This window comes from Cariama cristata, unplaced genomic scaffold (genome assembly GCF_000690535.1).
Source record: "Cariama cristata isolate BGI_N322 unplaced genomic scaffold, ASM69053v1 scaffold21874, whole genome shotgun sequence".
In the NCBI taxonomy this organism is placed as follows: Eukaryota; Metazoa; Chordata; class Aves; order Cariamiformes; family Cariamidae; genus Cariama; species Cariama cristata.
In genome coordinates this window covers 20535-35565 of record NW_009611531.1, presented here as the reverse complement: position 1 = coordinate 35565, position 15031 = coordinate 20535, and the positions used below count along the sequence as shown (strand labels likewise).

General features: G+C 43.3%; 1 protein-coding gene across 1 annotated transcript in view; it reads left to right on the top strand.

Annotated features, from left to right (window-relative positions):
• Positions 1-515: 515 nt before the first annotated feature.
• The window catches only part of LOC104156902 (NADP-dependent malic enzyme, mitochondrial-like), a 28603-nt gene continuing 14087 nt past the window's right edge, over positions 516-15031 (top strand). The window contains exons 1-2 of the mRNA XM_009698299.1: positions 516-652; positions 2202-2351. Coding sequence (XP_009696601.1) covers positions 522-652; positions 2202-2351 — 281 coding nt within the window. The 5' untranslated portion in view covers positions 516-521. The remainder of the gene's footprint in view (positions 653-2201; positions 2352-15031) is intronic.

The following is a 15031-nucleotide window of genomic DNA, read 5'->3' as shown; positions in this document are numbered from 1 at the left end:
TTTAAAAGATAAGTAGACATGGTGCTTGGGGACATGGTTTAGTGGTGGCTTCGCCGTGCTAGGTTTACGGTTGGACTCAATGATCTTAAGGGTCCTTTCCAACCTAAGTGGTTCTATAATTCTATGATTCTAAACCTGTTATGCAATTTGTAAAGGATTGTCAGAGCTGGGCTTTCAGGAAGGCCACTGAAACTAGTAGGCATGAGCTAATTAAGTAATATAAGACAAGCGTAAAGTGAAAGAAAGCCTAAGAATATCCACACTATAAAGTTGTGTATGCTGTAGAGACCAACCAAATTCAAAAGGCAAAAGAGTGTGAATCATCAAAGCCCTGCCAGTGCTGGGACTGCTAATCCAGAAGCTGTAGGGTCTGGGTGGTCCGAATCCCGTGGTCCCTACAGGGGAGGACTGCCTTCAGGCCCTTGGGGGCTGCATGCTCTTGCTTGCTTTCCTCTTGGATATCCTATCTGGTAGTGCATATCATGCCATTTGAACGTGCCTTCCTCTTTTCTTCCCAGGGAATGGCTTTTACCCTTGAAGAGAGGCTGCAACTGGGAATTCATGGTCTCCTTCCTCCTTGCTTCTTGAGCCAAGACGTTCAAGTCCTCCGTGTGATGAAAAACTACGAGAACAAATCTAACGATTTAGACAAGTATGTCAACAACATCTTATTTCCTCCTCCCTCCTCCTTTAATTTTCAGGTTTTTAAAGCCCCCAGGAAGACCTGAGGATCCTGCTTCAAGGCACACAAGTTTCCCTGAGAGTCACTTTTTTCCAGCTGTCCATACTCTCCAGCATCAGGAGTGTTTATTCTGGCCAGTCTACCTTCACCTCAGTTACATGCCATCCCAATCCCAAAATAGCACTGGTACTGCTTTTTTCTGCCACCGCATTGCTGGAGAGCTCTGATATTAGCCTAGCAATTCACTATACTTTGGGTACAAATGCACAGCAAAAAGGCAGTCCCTGCCCCAGAGCACTGGAGGCAAAGCGAACACATGTACTGCATGTACCTATCTGTATGCTCATCAATACATTCTCTAAAATACAGGATGGAAGAACAGAAAGAATCTGCCAACTGGTAAGAAAAAAAATAAGAAAAACGGAAGCAATGATGTGTAGTGACTAATCTTTCTGTTCTTGAGCTTCCATTGCGTCCAGTATTGTTCATCAGGGTTATTGATGGAAAGTGATGTTCGACTCCTGTTGTGACGGACGGTAGGGTTTGCATCCTCATCTGTCTCAGCTGCCATTCATCTGGGGACTGAGGCAGCAGGACTCTTCCTCGTAGAGTGATTGTATTGGCTTCTCTGTCACAAATGCCTGTGTCGATCTTGCAAATTATATATTATTGGCAGTGTGTGATGCCTTTTTGAAGCCACACTGCAAGATTAGGTGCTGAACACAACAGGGAGTTTGTCATTATGTTCGTACAAGTTTCTCAGACAGAAAATCATTTGCAATCTCTTTATTTTTCTGAGTTTTTCATTTTTCTGGCTTCAATTTGGTAAACTCAATCTTAGCCAATGAAGCATTTTCAAGAAAGAAAAATCTTTGGAGAAACGCAACGTATTCTAAGTCACTAAGTGGTCATATAAAACCAGTGATGCACATGTAAGTCTGGACAAGACTAAGAATTCAAAAGTTGATTTAACATTTTCGTTTTCTAAATTAATGAGTGTGTCTCTTTTTTTTCAAAGATGGAATTCAGCTATCCTTCTGGTTTTAGTGATTAAGTAATTGAGAATGCAGGATAATGGAGAGAGAGGTTTTGTGGAAATATTTTAAGAAAGTGCTTTGAAATGTGCATATTAACATTTGCATATATGCATATTTCATTTTCTAGATTACCTAAGAAATTCTGGTAACAAAGATGATGTCCCGTGTTGTCTCAGGTAGCCCTGAAGTCTACTTTTGACCTATTCTGTTGCATTTGGGTTTCATGCAAATTCCAAAATTCTGAGGATATGCATGGATCTGCCTTCCAGCCCTACTGAGTCTTTGTGAGCTGTCAGTGAGGATGGTGGAGCTGGCCAGGTCCTCTGGGAAATTCTGCTCCAAGTATCTGCTCATGATGTAGCACTGAGGAGTGTCAGGGCTTGCGAGAACTGAGTGCATACTGAGTGAGCCGACTCCTGCTTTTTATGAAACTGCCAACAACCATCAATACTGACATATATCTATTTTATTTTACTTTTAAGGTATATTGTTCTTATGACATTACAAGACAGGAATGAGAAGCTTTTTTACCGAGTGCTGACCTCCGACATCGAGAGATTCATGCCCATCGTTTACACCCCAACGGTTGGCCTGGCTTGTCAGCAGTATGGTTTGGCTTTCAGGAGACCACGGTGAGTGAAGAGACTGTTCTAGCCCCTTTTTTCAATTTCATGTGAATGTTTCTTTTGTATTGACAGTCTATGTTTATGTAGGTGGTCCGAAACATCTAAAACTCGATCCCTCATCAAAAGATGGACCAGAAAGCAGCTTCGTGTGTGTACATTTGATGATGAGCTGGGGAGTGGAGAATAGCTTTGCCTTCTTCCTATAAACAGTGAACAGAGTGGGTTTGTTCTCAAACAGTACTGTACAGTCTGTGCAGCTTAGCTCCAAAGAGCTCTCTGAACTTATGGCTGCACCCCTCCCCATCTGCCATCTCCGGAGCACGGAGTGCCTTCTGTGGTGTTGGTGTTTGAGTAATTGTTGGATTTTGGATACGTTGTGCTGATTTTGAACTTTTGTATGCACTTCCACAAACCACCCCACAAGAATAATTTTCATAGGAGATGATGCTCTGCATCAGTGCCTTCCTCGCTGCTCAGAACAGTTACTGTGTAAATTCATGCAACATTAAACACTCTGTACCGTGTTGGAAGGTCCTGTTCTGCATAATTCTTTTTAATGATTAATGTTTAGATAAGCCCTCATTAGCATTCTGAAATACATTTTAGTCCTAGCCTGAAAATTCAATGGTAGGGTTCAGTTTTCTTTGCAAGCTTTTAATTTTTTTGTCCTTGAAATTTAGGCAGTTAAACATTTTAGTTTTTTCTGTAGAAATATGCAAAGTAGAGGAAAGGAATAATACCATTTTAAAAGCATTTCACAAGCATCAGGTTTAACTGCAGTTTCAGCCGCGAGTAGTATGGTAGGTGGGGAAACTGAGGCAAGTTCTACTGACTGACTCAAGGTCACAGGGGGACCCTGAGACAGACTTCAATGATGTAAGGGCTGTGCGGACAGATAATGAGTAACATATTATGGATAAGATTATCTTGGCAAATGCCCTTGCATCCTGCTTGTCGTCAAAATTTCTAATAAAGCCACTGTATTCTTTCACATGAGCTGCTCCTCAGGATTGCTTTTTGGCTTGTGTCTATCCCAGGTAATTGTGTTCTTTTCCTTGATACCCAGCTTCTGGATCTGCTGGGCTGTGGTGAAGTCGTTCATCTGGTCAAGCCTTGATCGTATCCCCTCCTCCTCCTCAGTGTGTACGAGGAAACCAGAGAGGGAATTGCTCTTTGTACAGGGGAAGGACACTTATTTCTTCTGGGCAAGAGTAAAAGGTAGCAGAGATAAGAGAGCCCGGACTCTGTCTCCAGGTGTGAGCACTGTCAGGCAGGGCAGAGCACACTGCTGGTCCTCAGCTAATCAAAATTCATGCAGGAATTCCTGTTGTACAGGCACTGCATCTTTGCCTTCAGTCTGCCTTTACCTTGCAAGAAGTTAAAACAATATTTGGGAGCTTTGCTTCTTTTATTTTCCATCCCTGATGTTATCCTCAGGAAACTGGACTCTTTCTGCAGTTGTTGCTGTTGGAGAATTTCCTTTCCTGTAACTCACTTCTTTCACATGTTTTAAACCCACGGTATTTTACCAATGTGGTAAGAACATCTTTTCTCGTAGTCTGACAGTTTTGCTGCTGAACTTGGGCTTGGAGCTGTTCTGGATTCCAGCCAGTGGCTTCTGCAGGAAAGGGCAAACTGTCGTACTCTTAGTACACTGAATTTCCTATGGCGAGGAGTTTGTTTCCCTGAAGATGTGCAGTGAATTTCAGCCTAGCCTCAGACTTGGTTTCAATCAAGGTTGTTGATTAAAAAAGAGTGGGTTTTGTTGCAAAAAGAAAACAGTTAGTATATCATGTAAAGTGATGATGTTAAAATGAGAGCCATACATATTATGCTTTTTTTGTCAATCTGACTCTTATTGTCTTGCAGTATGTATTTTCTCTCCTGAAGCATATTATGTACATGAGGAGCTGGCCTGCAAGACACATAGTTCAGGGTAGGATGCCAACACTTTCTGCTAAAATCATTGGGACCTGCACATTTCGGGAGCTCAGGAATGAAGATCTAAGTTTGAATTTCTAGCTCTTCCCATTTTTGTTATCATAAGCTGCACTGGCAATCTGAAAAGCTGATTCTTCTAACCTAATATTATTTGTATGGAAAGGTTTTTGAAACAAAATTACACCCATGTAAATATATTTCACTGATGGTTTAAGGAGAACATGAGAGGATATCCAAGCCATTCAGTTTTGCTTTGCTCTCACAGGAAGCCTTATCGTATAATCCTGTTTGTTGACTGATTATGTTTTATTTTAAAGCTGCAATAAAGCTGCCCTACATAACCCATTCCAGCACTTAACTCTGACATAAGTAAAAAGTGTTTTTCCCATAGTATATAACCTTTGCCAATGTCATCCTCTCTGTAGTTGCCTTTTCACGGTAGAAAGCTGGGATCGCGTTCAGCCTGGTGGTTTTCTTGCTTGTAGTTCGTGCTGTTCTGTCCAGGTTGTCCCACTCTGGAGACTCCCGTTTGGCTACGTTTCTCCTGAAATGCACCACAGAAGAGTGGGAACCACTTCGCCACGGAGGACTGGCAGTTTTGAGGAGACTGGAGCAGTTAGATTTTAGCTTTTGCCAACACCTTCCAGCGTGCCTTCACCTTTTTTGGCATTATCTGAGTAGTCTGGTCACTGTAGTTAATTTTGTCATCTTTTGCCCGTGAATTTTTTCCTTGACACAATTACCCCACCAGATACATGCCGCTCTATAATTGTGCTTAGCATTTCTCCTTACTACATGTCCTGCTGTGAACTCTGTCCTGTTGGTTTTGGGTCATCTCTCCAGTGAACCAAAATCTTTCTAAACCTGTCCTCCGGAGTGCCGTGCCTCCCAGCCCGACTCTTTGGGTGACAGGGAGCTGGGTTGAATGTTTGCTGCAGCAATTACCTTTTCATCCAAACTGTCACATTTAATCATAGAATCATAGAATCATAGAATCATTATGGTTGGAAGAGACCTCAAAGATCATCAAGTCCAACCGAAATGCTGTTGATCAGGCAGGAGAGATGAGATATTTCAGTTTTAAAACACGACATGGTACTCCAACATGGATAGATGTGCACATATAGCACAGCTTATGGTGAGGGAAGTCTACAGAATATTATGCAGTCTTTCTGTGGCCACAGCAGCAGCAATTAGTGACCTGTGAATACAATAAACTTACTCCCTATGTTGAGATCTTTCTCAGCCCCATTAGTGCTTGGCTTTATATTTGAAGATTGAGCCCGGAAAGATTAAAGCACAAGTAACTTGCTTACAAAGCAACTCTTGTACAAGAGCATCTGAAAATAGTCCTATGAGGTCCAGCAGGGCTTCTCTCATCAGAATACATTTATCAGTGTTCGCATGGCTGCAGATTTTGTTTGCCAGATACTGCTGTCATAATTGCAGGGCTGAATGTCTCTTTTACCTTTCCATGTCTCTATATACAAACTCTTAAGGGTAGACCTTTTACCTGCACTTTTACAGGCCTGGCGTCTAGAGTTCTTCCAGTCAGGGCTCCAGCATCGTCTCTGCCAGCAGATTTATCCGCTCCAAATGGGATCAGACACCTGCTGTTCTCTCCTTTCGAAAAGCTACCCAGCCAGCAGTCTAAAAACACAGGCTTCCTCTGTTTACCAGTAGAAAAGAGCTACTAGGAAAAAAACATATGCGAACATCCAGCTCTTGTCATGCTTGTCTATGATGCCCATAGTCTCCCCACTTCTGGTGGGCCAGGCAGAGCTCCTGATGTCCCAGCAGGTTCCTGTATCTGTCTTCCCCAAACTCCTACTGCCTTTCTCTTCAGCAGTCACTTTAAATTCTTCAAGCAGGCTTTTTTTTTTTCTATGGTGTCAGACTTTTTCCTATGTGATAAAAACTCAGGGTTTTAGAACAACTGGAAGAGAGCTGGAACCATCAGATTATTAAAAATGACATTCTGGCACTGTCGCCTCAGAGCTCTGAATTTTTTGCTGGAAGGTTTCTGTGTTGAATCATATTTTCCTATCTTGTTCTCCAGGCAGCTCCCTGCTGAGTTACCAGTATTCATTTATTCAAAGTCATGCAATAAGCGTTAAAATCTTCAGGCCAAAGTACAGAATCATTTTATAGTTCGAATTTTTTAAATAAAAAGTATAAATTATTGTGTAATTTGTAAGTACAGGTTGAAGTACCAAGCAATAGCACCTTAACTTAAGATTAAGGACCATGTCAAAATCTCTCTTCTGTGATCAGACCACGTTAAATATGATCAGACCACGTTAAGTAAGCACAAGAGAAGAGCAACCATGTCCAAAGAGAAGTCTTCCTAGCCACGGATCCTGTCTGCAGCAGTGGCCAGTAACAGGAGGAGTATAAGACTAGGGTAGGCAAATATGTTCACTTTTTTGGGGCTTTTCAGGTTACGCTCCTCATTTTGTGTCTCAGGGTCTTCTTCTTGTAGTTTTGTTACAAAAATCTGCTGCGGTGTGTGGCTTCACAAGTTCTGGAACGGTCTTGATGTATGCACATTGTCAAGGCGAAAGGGTGTGGCTGGAAATAGTGTCCTAAGGTGACAAGACTTGTTTCATGTGTAACATGAATTGTAATCTGGTGTAATTCCAGACGATCAAGGGTGACCCAAACTCAAGGGAGATGTCTTGCAGAGTTGTACAACTTCAGATCCTATGGCTGCACGTACGCAGCTTTGCAGTCTCTCCTGCAATCCACCTCTGGTTATTCACTCCTCCCTCCCACCGCCTTTGTGCCTCCACAGATGTCCATACAGCTGTGCAATGATCTGGTTCAGGAATAAATCCAGATAGATTCAAGTCTTTTTTGAGCCAGAGTAGCAGTAATCCAGATAGCCAGTTCGTTACCAGCTGCGGCAGGAGTTGTGCTGATGTGATGAAAGGGATGTGCAGAAGCAGGAGCAAGCTGCTCAAGGCATGGGGAGAGAAGGTTTGCTTGTGTTCAGCAGCAATGGTAACATAATTGTAGCTTCAAGCAAAGGATGGTTTACCCAGGGTACTAAGGAACATGGGTCTCAGAAGTGTTTGCTTGACAAAGCCCAGGGATCCTTTATCCTCATCAGAAATTTGGTAGGAGGAAGGAATGAAATGTAACAGAGCAGGGCTTGCAACTTTCTGAGGTGCTAAAAGAGAGAAGGAAGGAGGAATCTTTGTTCTTTGATCCCGTTAACAGAAAGAGTCACCGTTGTCTTAGGAAATGCTTCTGCCAGCCCTAAAAGCTTTCAAACTGTGGTTGAGAGTCCCTTTTGCTTTAGAGTGAAGATACAAAGTCCTCTACAAAAAAAAGTGCGTAGTAGTATTGTGATCTTTTTTCCTTTTTTTTCTTTTTCTTTTTCTTTTGTTTTTCAATGTAAAATGTACTTAATGAATATCATGGAGGTCGTGATGCAGCACAGGACTGAACATGTGCAATGCCATTTGAAAAGTATTTTTTAAGCTGGAGGATCTCTTTTAATTGTGACAATATCTTTGGAAAGAAACTTTATACTTTTTCACAAAGAGAAAGCAGAGAGGGAGCTTATCTGAGGGCATGGAATCAGGGGTTTATTTCTTCTATGATAATTAGGGATAGTTTATTATATGGCATAAGACCACAGTCTCTCAAGACACTGGGTAATTAATGAGCATACTGGTATTTGAAAGTATAAAGTTGTCAGCTGCTCCTCAAAAGCTTTTGGCATCCCCTGCAAGCAGGACTAGAACAGGTTGGTGCATCACTGTTGGAGGAGAGCTATGGGGATAGAAAAAACTTGCTTAAGTTCACTCTTCTTTTCTGGAGACATAAATATCCTTGAGGACTGACTGCAGAACAATGCGAAACATGTTGGGCTGAAGCTGAACCTGGAGAGTGAAAGCTAACAGGGTGCAGATGGTGCGAAAATTAAGTCTGACAGAATAATGATCTGTGTCTGATGAAAAATGAGCAAGTGAAACATCGGTCAATCTACAGAATTGTCTTGTCAACAGATCTGGCTCTGCTGACACGCTTTTTTTAATGGTGTTGCGCAGAAGAGAAAGTTACCTGCCATTTCTAGACACTTAAAACTCAAACCCAATGGAAATTAGAACAAAGATGTAAATCCCATGGATTTGTCCCTAACCACAGAATTGTCTGCGCTCCCTCCCACAGTGGAGACCAAAAGTGAGTGGGAAGACTGGGTTTTGGATGATTGTCCTGTGCTTTGAGACCCTTTTAAGCAATCTTGTAAAAACACAGGTTACCATAACTTCTCTTGTTGCCACCAGCCTGGTTCAGCTTTCTTCCAGAAGCAGCTGAAGTCAGTGGAAGAGAAGATGAATGTGTTTAATGATCTACGTTTCAACAACATCAACACAAGCAGACTGGTCTTGTAACAGACTGAAGGGAGAGTTCTGTGGAAAGTATCGTGGAGACAGTGTGTAGTCAGGAAGCCCTGAAGAGGTTGGCTGGAGATATAGGTGGGAGACAGTCCTTGGTATGGGACCAGGTTATGGAATGAGGAGGAGAAAACCATGGTTGGAATAGGTGAAGAAGAAGCAGTTAGCGCAGAAGGAGCCCAGGACCGCTGAGAACAGCTCAGCCTGAGAGTTGGCAAAGGAGTTCAAAGGTTCCTACTGCTCCCTCTCTGCTGATCTCACTTTTTCCAGGCAAGTCTTTTCAGCATGCTGTACCCCCATCCTTGTCCCTTCTCTGTTCCCCCATCCATTAAGTGGTTCTCAAAATGGAGAGAGGAGCACAAATTGACTTCTGGGCATACAAAGAGAAGAGCTGGTGTATCAGCCGTGATACGAGATACCATGAAGATGGGGGGAATAGGATGGACACTGTTGGTGGTGTGAGGCTGTACCACAGTTACTACATTGCGATGGGAGTGAAAAAGGACTTAGAACCATTTTTTCACTAAAAAAACAATCAGTGCTTCTCCTGCCATATCTCCAGTCTGCTCTCTCTCTCTCTCTCTCCCCCCCCAACTTTTCCTGAGCAAAATGTATGTGCAGTGGCTCTAACAACCAAGAGAAACTTCCAAGGGCATGAGGTAAAATCTCAGGCCCACTGAAGTTAACAGAAAAGTCTCATATCAATTTATGAAGGTCAGGCTTTCCCCTGCTGTCAGAGGTGATTTACATCAACAGTCTGTTGAAATTCCCTGATTTACCAGCAGAAGCTCAAAGGAAGAGGTGGAGTTGGCCAAAAGAAAGAGGTTGACCTGGTGAAGGAAATTCAAAAGGATGTGTGTGCCTTTAATGTGGCATAAATCTATGCTGCTGCCACAAGGAACACCTCCTTAAACAAAAAATGCCAAACACAGTGAGGAGGGAGGAGAATTATTTAGAATAATGAATACCAGGATGTAAATTGGAGGAGAAATAACACCAGCTATCATGAAAACCTCGGACAGCAATATCCATTGGGCTATGGGACAGCCTCCCATGGACTATGCATCATGACCTGGCAACATTTTTTATGAGGAGCAATCCTCTTTTTTAACTGTTGAGTTTATGGAATATTTATATTCATAAATGATACATTTTTATTATATAATTTATATTGACTTCTATATGCCACTGTAAGGTAACTGTGAGATGCAGGCTCATGTTGCTGTATAACGGCTGTGTCAGAGCTAGCAAGGTAGCACCCTTGTCCTCTAATAACAGGGCATCCATTTCTGAAAGAGAAGAGAAATCAATAGGCAGCACGAAGAGCTGGTTTGCATTTCCCAGAGACTTTCTCAACCGGTCTGCATAGAGTGAGGGCTTCTGTGCTTTGATACCATAATTCTTAGCTTCCTTGGGTTTCGCTGTGTTTTGGGTTTTGGTTCTGGAGCACTCTGTGTGCAGATACACAGTTCAAACATTTTGACAAGGCAAGCCACACACGTCTTCAGTACATGATTATGGAAGACCTGCTGTAAAAGCTGCTGCCGTTTTCTGTATTTGCTGCCATTTATGGCAAAAGCGAAAATTTTTTGTTAGGTGGATTCACTAAGACAGAATATGCCAGGTTAGATTTAATTTGTCTGAAGGCTGATTGCTCTGGTATTGTCAAAATGATATTTCTTTTCTTTGTCAAACTTTGTCCTAATTCTGTGTTCATTCTTGGGGCTCCCTGCAGTGCACTTTAAAAGTGAAGGTGTGGATCTTGGAAGAATTTGCACAGCACAGGAAGGAAATATAATCAGGGTAGGACTTAATTTAATTTCCCAGGGGTTTTTGATCCCACCTTCACCTCTGTGCTATCAAGTAAAACAGAATACATTATGTTCTTAGCAGTGAAAACAGATAAGGGCTCCTTGGTTAACATCACTGAGCAACAACACTGATTGCCCATCTCAACACGTCTCTCTTTGCAACCCTGTAGTCTTCCAGTTACTGAGATATTGCCAACATACGGGCAGGTTTAGGACTGAGCCTCGAAAAAGGCAGAGGAAAATCAGGGCTGAGTTGGATTTTCCTACTCTTAAAGTTGTTTTTGAATGGAGGGCTTCAAGCCCCTTGAGCGTGATGAGCTTAACTGCAGCAAAGGATGCTGAATTTGGAAAATTCTCACATTTGCTGTGTGGTGGAATCCCTGGGTGGTGGGATCTTATGTCTCACCTCAAAGTCTGGTCTTTACCCATGTGCATCTGTAAATTTACACATGAGTGGCAGAGTAGTTATGAACAGCCTGATTTCTCCCTCTCCCTCCTGCGCATCAGCAAGAAGGGAGCTTTCGGTGCTGAGGGTAAGCAGGAGTCAGACCCCATGCTGCAGACCTGCTTGGCTTTTACCCGGCCGTTGGCTCCAGGGGCTCAATCCTTACATAGACCTTCTCAGAGGTCCCCTTAAACACCACTGTTGAAACACCACTGCTGAAAAGCACACTGGAAAATGATTGATTTCTGAAGTTTTCAAATACAAGCAGGATTTAACCACTGAATTATGCTACAACATGACAGTTCGCTGGTTAAACCAGTGAATCCAGTCCTGAGAATCCAGTAGGGACAAGAAGCTCATGACAAGCCAAGAGCAACGTGGGTCTGTTTGCCTCCCCCCTTAATCCTAGGCTGTGGATAGCAGAGATTCATTGGGGACCTGATGCCAACCCTCTGCATTTTCACATTGCTGCATAGTGACCAAGAACAGTAGTTAGTGAACTGGTCTTTCTCCATCGACTCCCTCTTGGAGAGGAAGAAAGGACTATTTATTCTTTAGGCTGTTTCCTGACTAGCAGAACAATGAATCCAGGATTCCTCCTGGTTTCTGTCCACTGTCCCCTGACACTTCACATTTGTGATACCTTCTGTTCCCTTCCACATCCTTTTCATCCCTTCTTCATATCCACCTGTCTCCACTACAGCCACCCGCACCAGCTTGTGCTTCTCCCTTCCCTCACCTCTCTAGGGAGCAGCAGGCACAGCTTTGAGTGCTCTGCTTGCTGTCCCCTCTGGTCTCCTATTTGTGTGGTTTTGATCCTGCCCCATAACCGTTCCCTTTTTTCATTTGCTTTCCTCTACAGTCAGCTTTTTTCTCCTTTTCTCTGCCTTCTGCTTAGTCCTGCAGCCCAGGAAGGCTCTAAGGTTTTACTAGGGCTGGGCTAGTGAAGGCTCAGTAGGAACTAGGTGTGAAGCAGCGTATGTTGTGTCTAGCTGTAAGATACCTTTTTGGCCAACCGTCAGAATAATTGTCAGAGGAAGGTCTATGTTCCCCTTCCCAAAGTGGTGGGGACAGGAACCCCATTATCTTTTCTTTATTTCAACAGTGATTTCCATAAAGAGGTGTAGGAGCAAACCTCTTTGAGACCTTTGCCTTTCTGATAATTTTGCTTAAAATGAGCTAGCAGGTAAGAGAGGACACAGAGTGATTGTATAAGCTCCCTTTTCCTAGAAAAAAAAAAAAAAACTGCTAAAAATAGTGCTGGGTGTTAACAATTTGGCAGACTAGGAGATGGATCCAAAAGCTTTGCTTTAGGCTCTGATCTGAACCCTCCTGCTGTGGCCAGGGTTGGACTACACCAAAGAACTGGGATGGCTGCAGCTTGCACTGAAGCCTGTGTGCATTGCTCTCTGCATTTGGGAGCAATCACTCATCTCTGCTGCCGTGGTTTAACCCCAGCCAGCAACTGAGCCCCAGGCAGCCGCTCGCTGACTCTCCCCTGCTGGGACGCGGGAGAGAATTGGAAGAGTAAAAGTGAGAAAACTCCTGGGTTGAGATAAAGACAGTTTAATAGGGAAAGTAAAAGCCGCGCACGAAAGCAAAGCAAAGCAAGGAATTCATTCCCCACTTCCCATGGGCAGGCAGGTGCTCAGCCATCTCCAGGAGGGCAGGGCTCCATCACCCATAACAGTGACTTGAGAAGACAAACGCCATCACTCCAAATGTCCTCCCTTCCTTCTTCTTTCCCCAGCTGTATATGCTGAGCGTGACGTCACACGGTATGGGATATCCCTTGGGTCATTGGGGTCAGCTGTCCCGGCTGTGTCCCCTCCCAGCTCCTTGTGCACCCCCAGCCTCCTCGCTGGTGGGGTGGGGTGAGGAGCAGAAGAGGCCTTGACTCTGTGTAAGCTCTGCTCAACAATAACTAAAACATCCATGTGTTATCCGCACTGTTTCCAGCACAAACCCAAAACACAGCCCCACACCAGCTACCATGAATTAACTCTACCCCAGCAGATGTGCGCATTCGAATCTCTCTGTTCCTGGTCTTTGGCAGTTTCCTACAGCTTAACTACTTGCTGTCCCTTAGGATCACAGAGGTTTCCCTGCGTGGGTTTGGGGGGTTGGTGTGGATAGTGAATCTTTCATTATTGTGCCTTAGACCCTGCATCTTCTCCCTCCCACATTGAATTTGGGTTTTCCTGCCTAAAAGATATGATGACAACTTTAAGGACATTTATAATATTAATGCAATCATTCACCTTGCAAATTATTTGAAATTAAATCTCTTAGCGTACTTACATTATAGGATATTGCCTTATAAATCTCTGTATAGACTCCATTAACAGTTGATTGAGTTTGGTTTCTATTATTTTTTCACCAGTACCTCAGGGTACTGTTCAGCATCCTACAATTTACAAAGAAAATTATCTAAAACAACAGAAAGTTCTTGGCTTTTATAATAAACAAATCTGTAAAAATAGCTGATGAGTCACCACAGAGATTTTGTCCAATTTGATGATTAATTGTACTGTATTTAGACAAATCAGTGCATGCTAGCACATACTTTCTCTCCAATGCCTGTAGCCCACAGGCATTTATAATCTTGAGCTCCCTAAGACAGCCAAGCAATTTCAAAGTTTATTTTGTTATTCTGAAGCCTCTTGTCCTGTTCTGGCAGAGACCTGAACCAAAAAAAAAATCAAAAATAGAGGTGCAGCTGGTGGAAATGTCTATAGAGGCTCATACTGCTCAACCTGTCGATTTTGTGTACAAGTCTTGAAAGCGTGAATAAATAAAACCAAAGTAAGGGCTTTACTGTAACCACATTTTACTGCATCTCTGGCACAGACTGGTGTTTAATCCAGAGTGGGTCATCCGGCCTGTTCTTCTGGCACAGCAGGGAGAGTTTTCTGTGGTTAGCATGCCACGAAAGCCAAGGCCATCAGCTGATCCCTCCCTCGTGTGTGTCCCCTTTGCAGCCTCGAACAGCCAAAACACCTACCAGTCATCTGGGCTTGGGGCATAACTGAACCAAAAAGCACAGAGCAGGGTGCAGCAGCAGTCAGCATCGTTCCACAGGGACAAGCCAACTTGTCTTTTTCTTTCCTGAGTGCGAAGATAATTTTTCCAGGTGAACTTCTACGTTACTCTGAGACAGTCTTGCTCAAAGCTTTCCAAGAGCATCACGCCTTTGTGTAAGGCCATGGCTGTGATCACTGCAGAAGGTTCAGATTGTGCCGTGCCTGTCAGAGCCCTTCCCTGTGCAACCTCGTATCTCAGTGTAGGTTTCTGACCGCTCTCTCACAACTTTTTCATGGCTATTCAACAGTGGCCTGGTGCAGGCTCAGATGTTGGCAAAGATCAGACTCATCTCTTTTGTTTGTTGCTTTTTTAAGCAATGGATTCCCATGGACTTCCTGCCCCTTCTGAGGGAAGTCCAGGCCCTACCAAGTCAAAGCACTCAAGGACTTTTACTTGGGCAGGATTTCATCACCTTCTGGTTGCAAGTGAAGACGCTTAACCTTTGCCCTGAACATTTTTGTTCTGAGAATGCGCCTTTCCTATCTGGATGAAAACACTGAATCATGGTGCCTGATATAAGTATTGTGAGTATGTTCATTTTTTTTAATGCTAACTCATGTGGTAGTTTTTATCCTCTCCTCAGTTGTGGAGCAAGTTCCCCTCATAGCACCCAGGCTAGAAGTTAATAAGTGGAAAGAAAATAAAACAAAAGCCTGAGTTTTGTTGCCATATTCATGATTTAGTCTTGCAATTCATTGCACGCTGGTATGGCAGCACACACACGAGGAACCAGACTCCCTGCAAGCACCCTTACTTATGTTGGATGACAAGCAGTGCGTAAGTATCCAGAGAATGAGGGACCTTAGCTACTATTTTAATCTGCTTCCCTTCATTGGTCTTTCTTTTCAGGAACAGGTAATTATATAAGGCAAAGATTGTTAGCCCATTAAAGAAGATACCTCTATTGTTTCTTTTCTGAGGTCCAATAAACAGGACTGATGGGCTGATTGCTGTGCAGGAAGCACGTGGAACTTGCAGTTGAGTTTTTTGTGTTCTTCA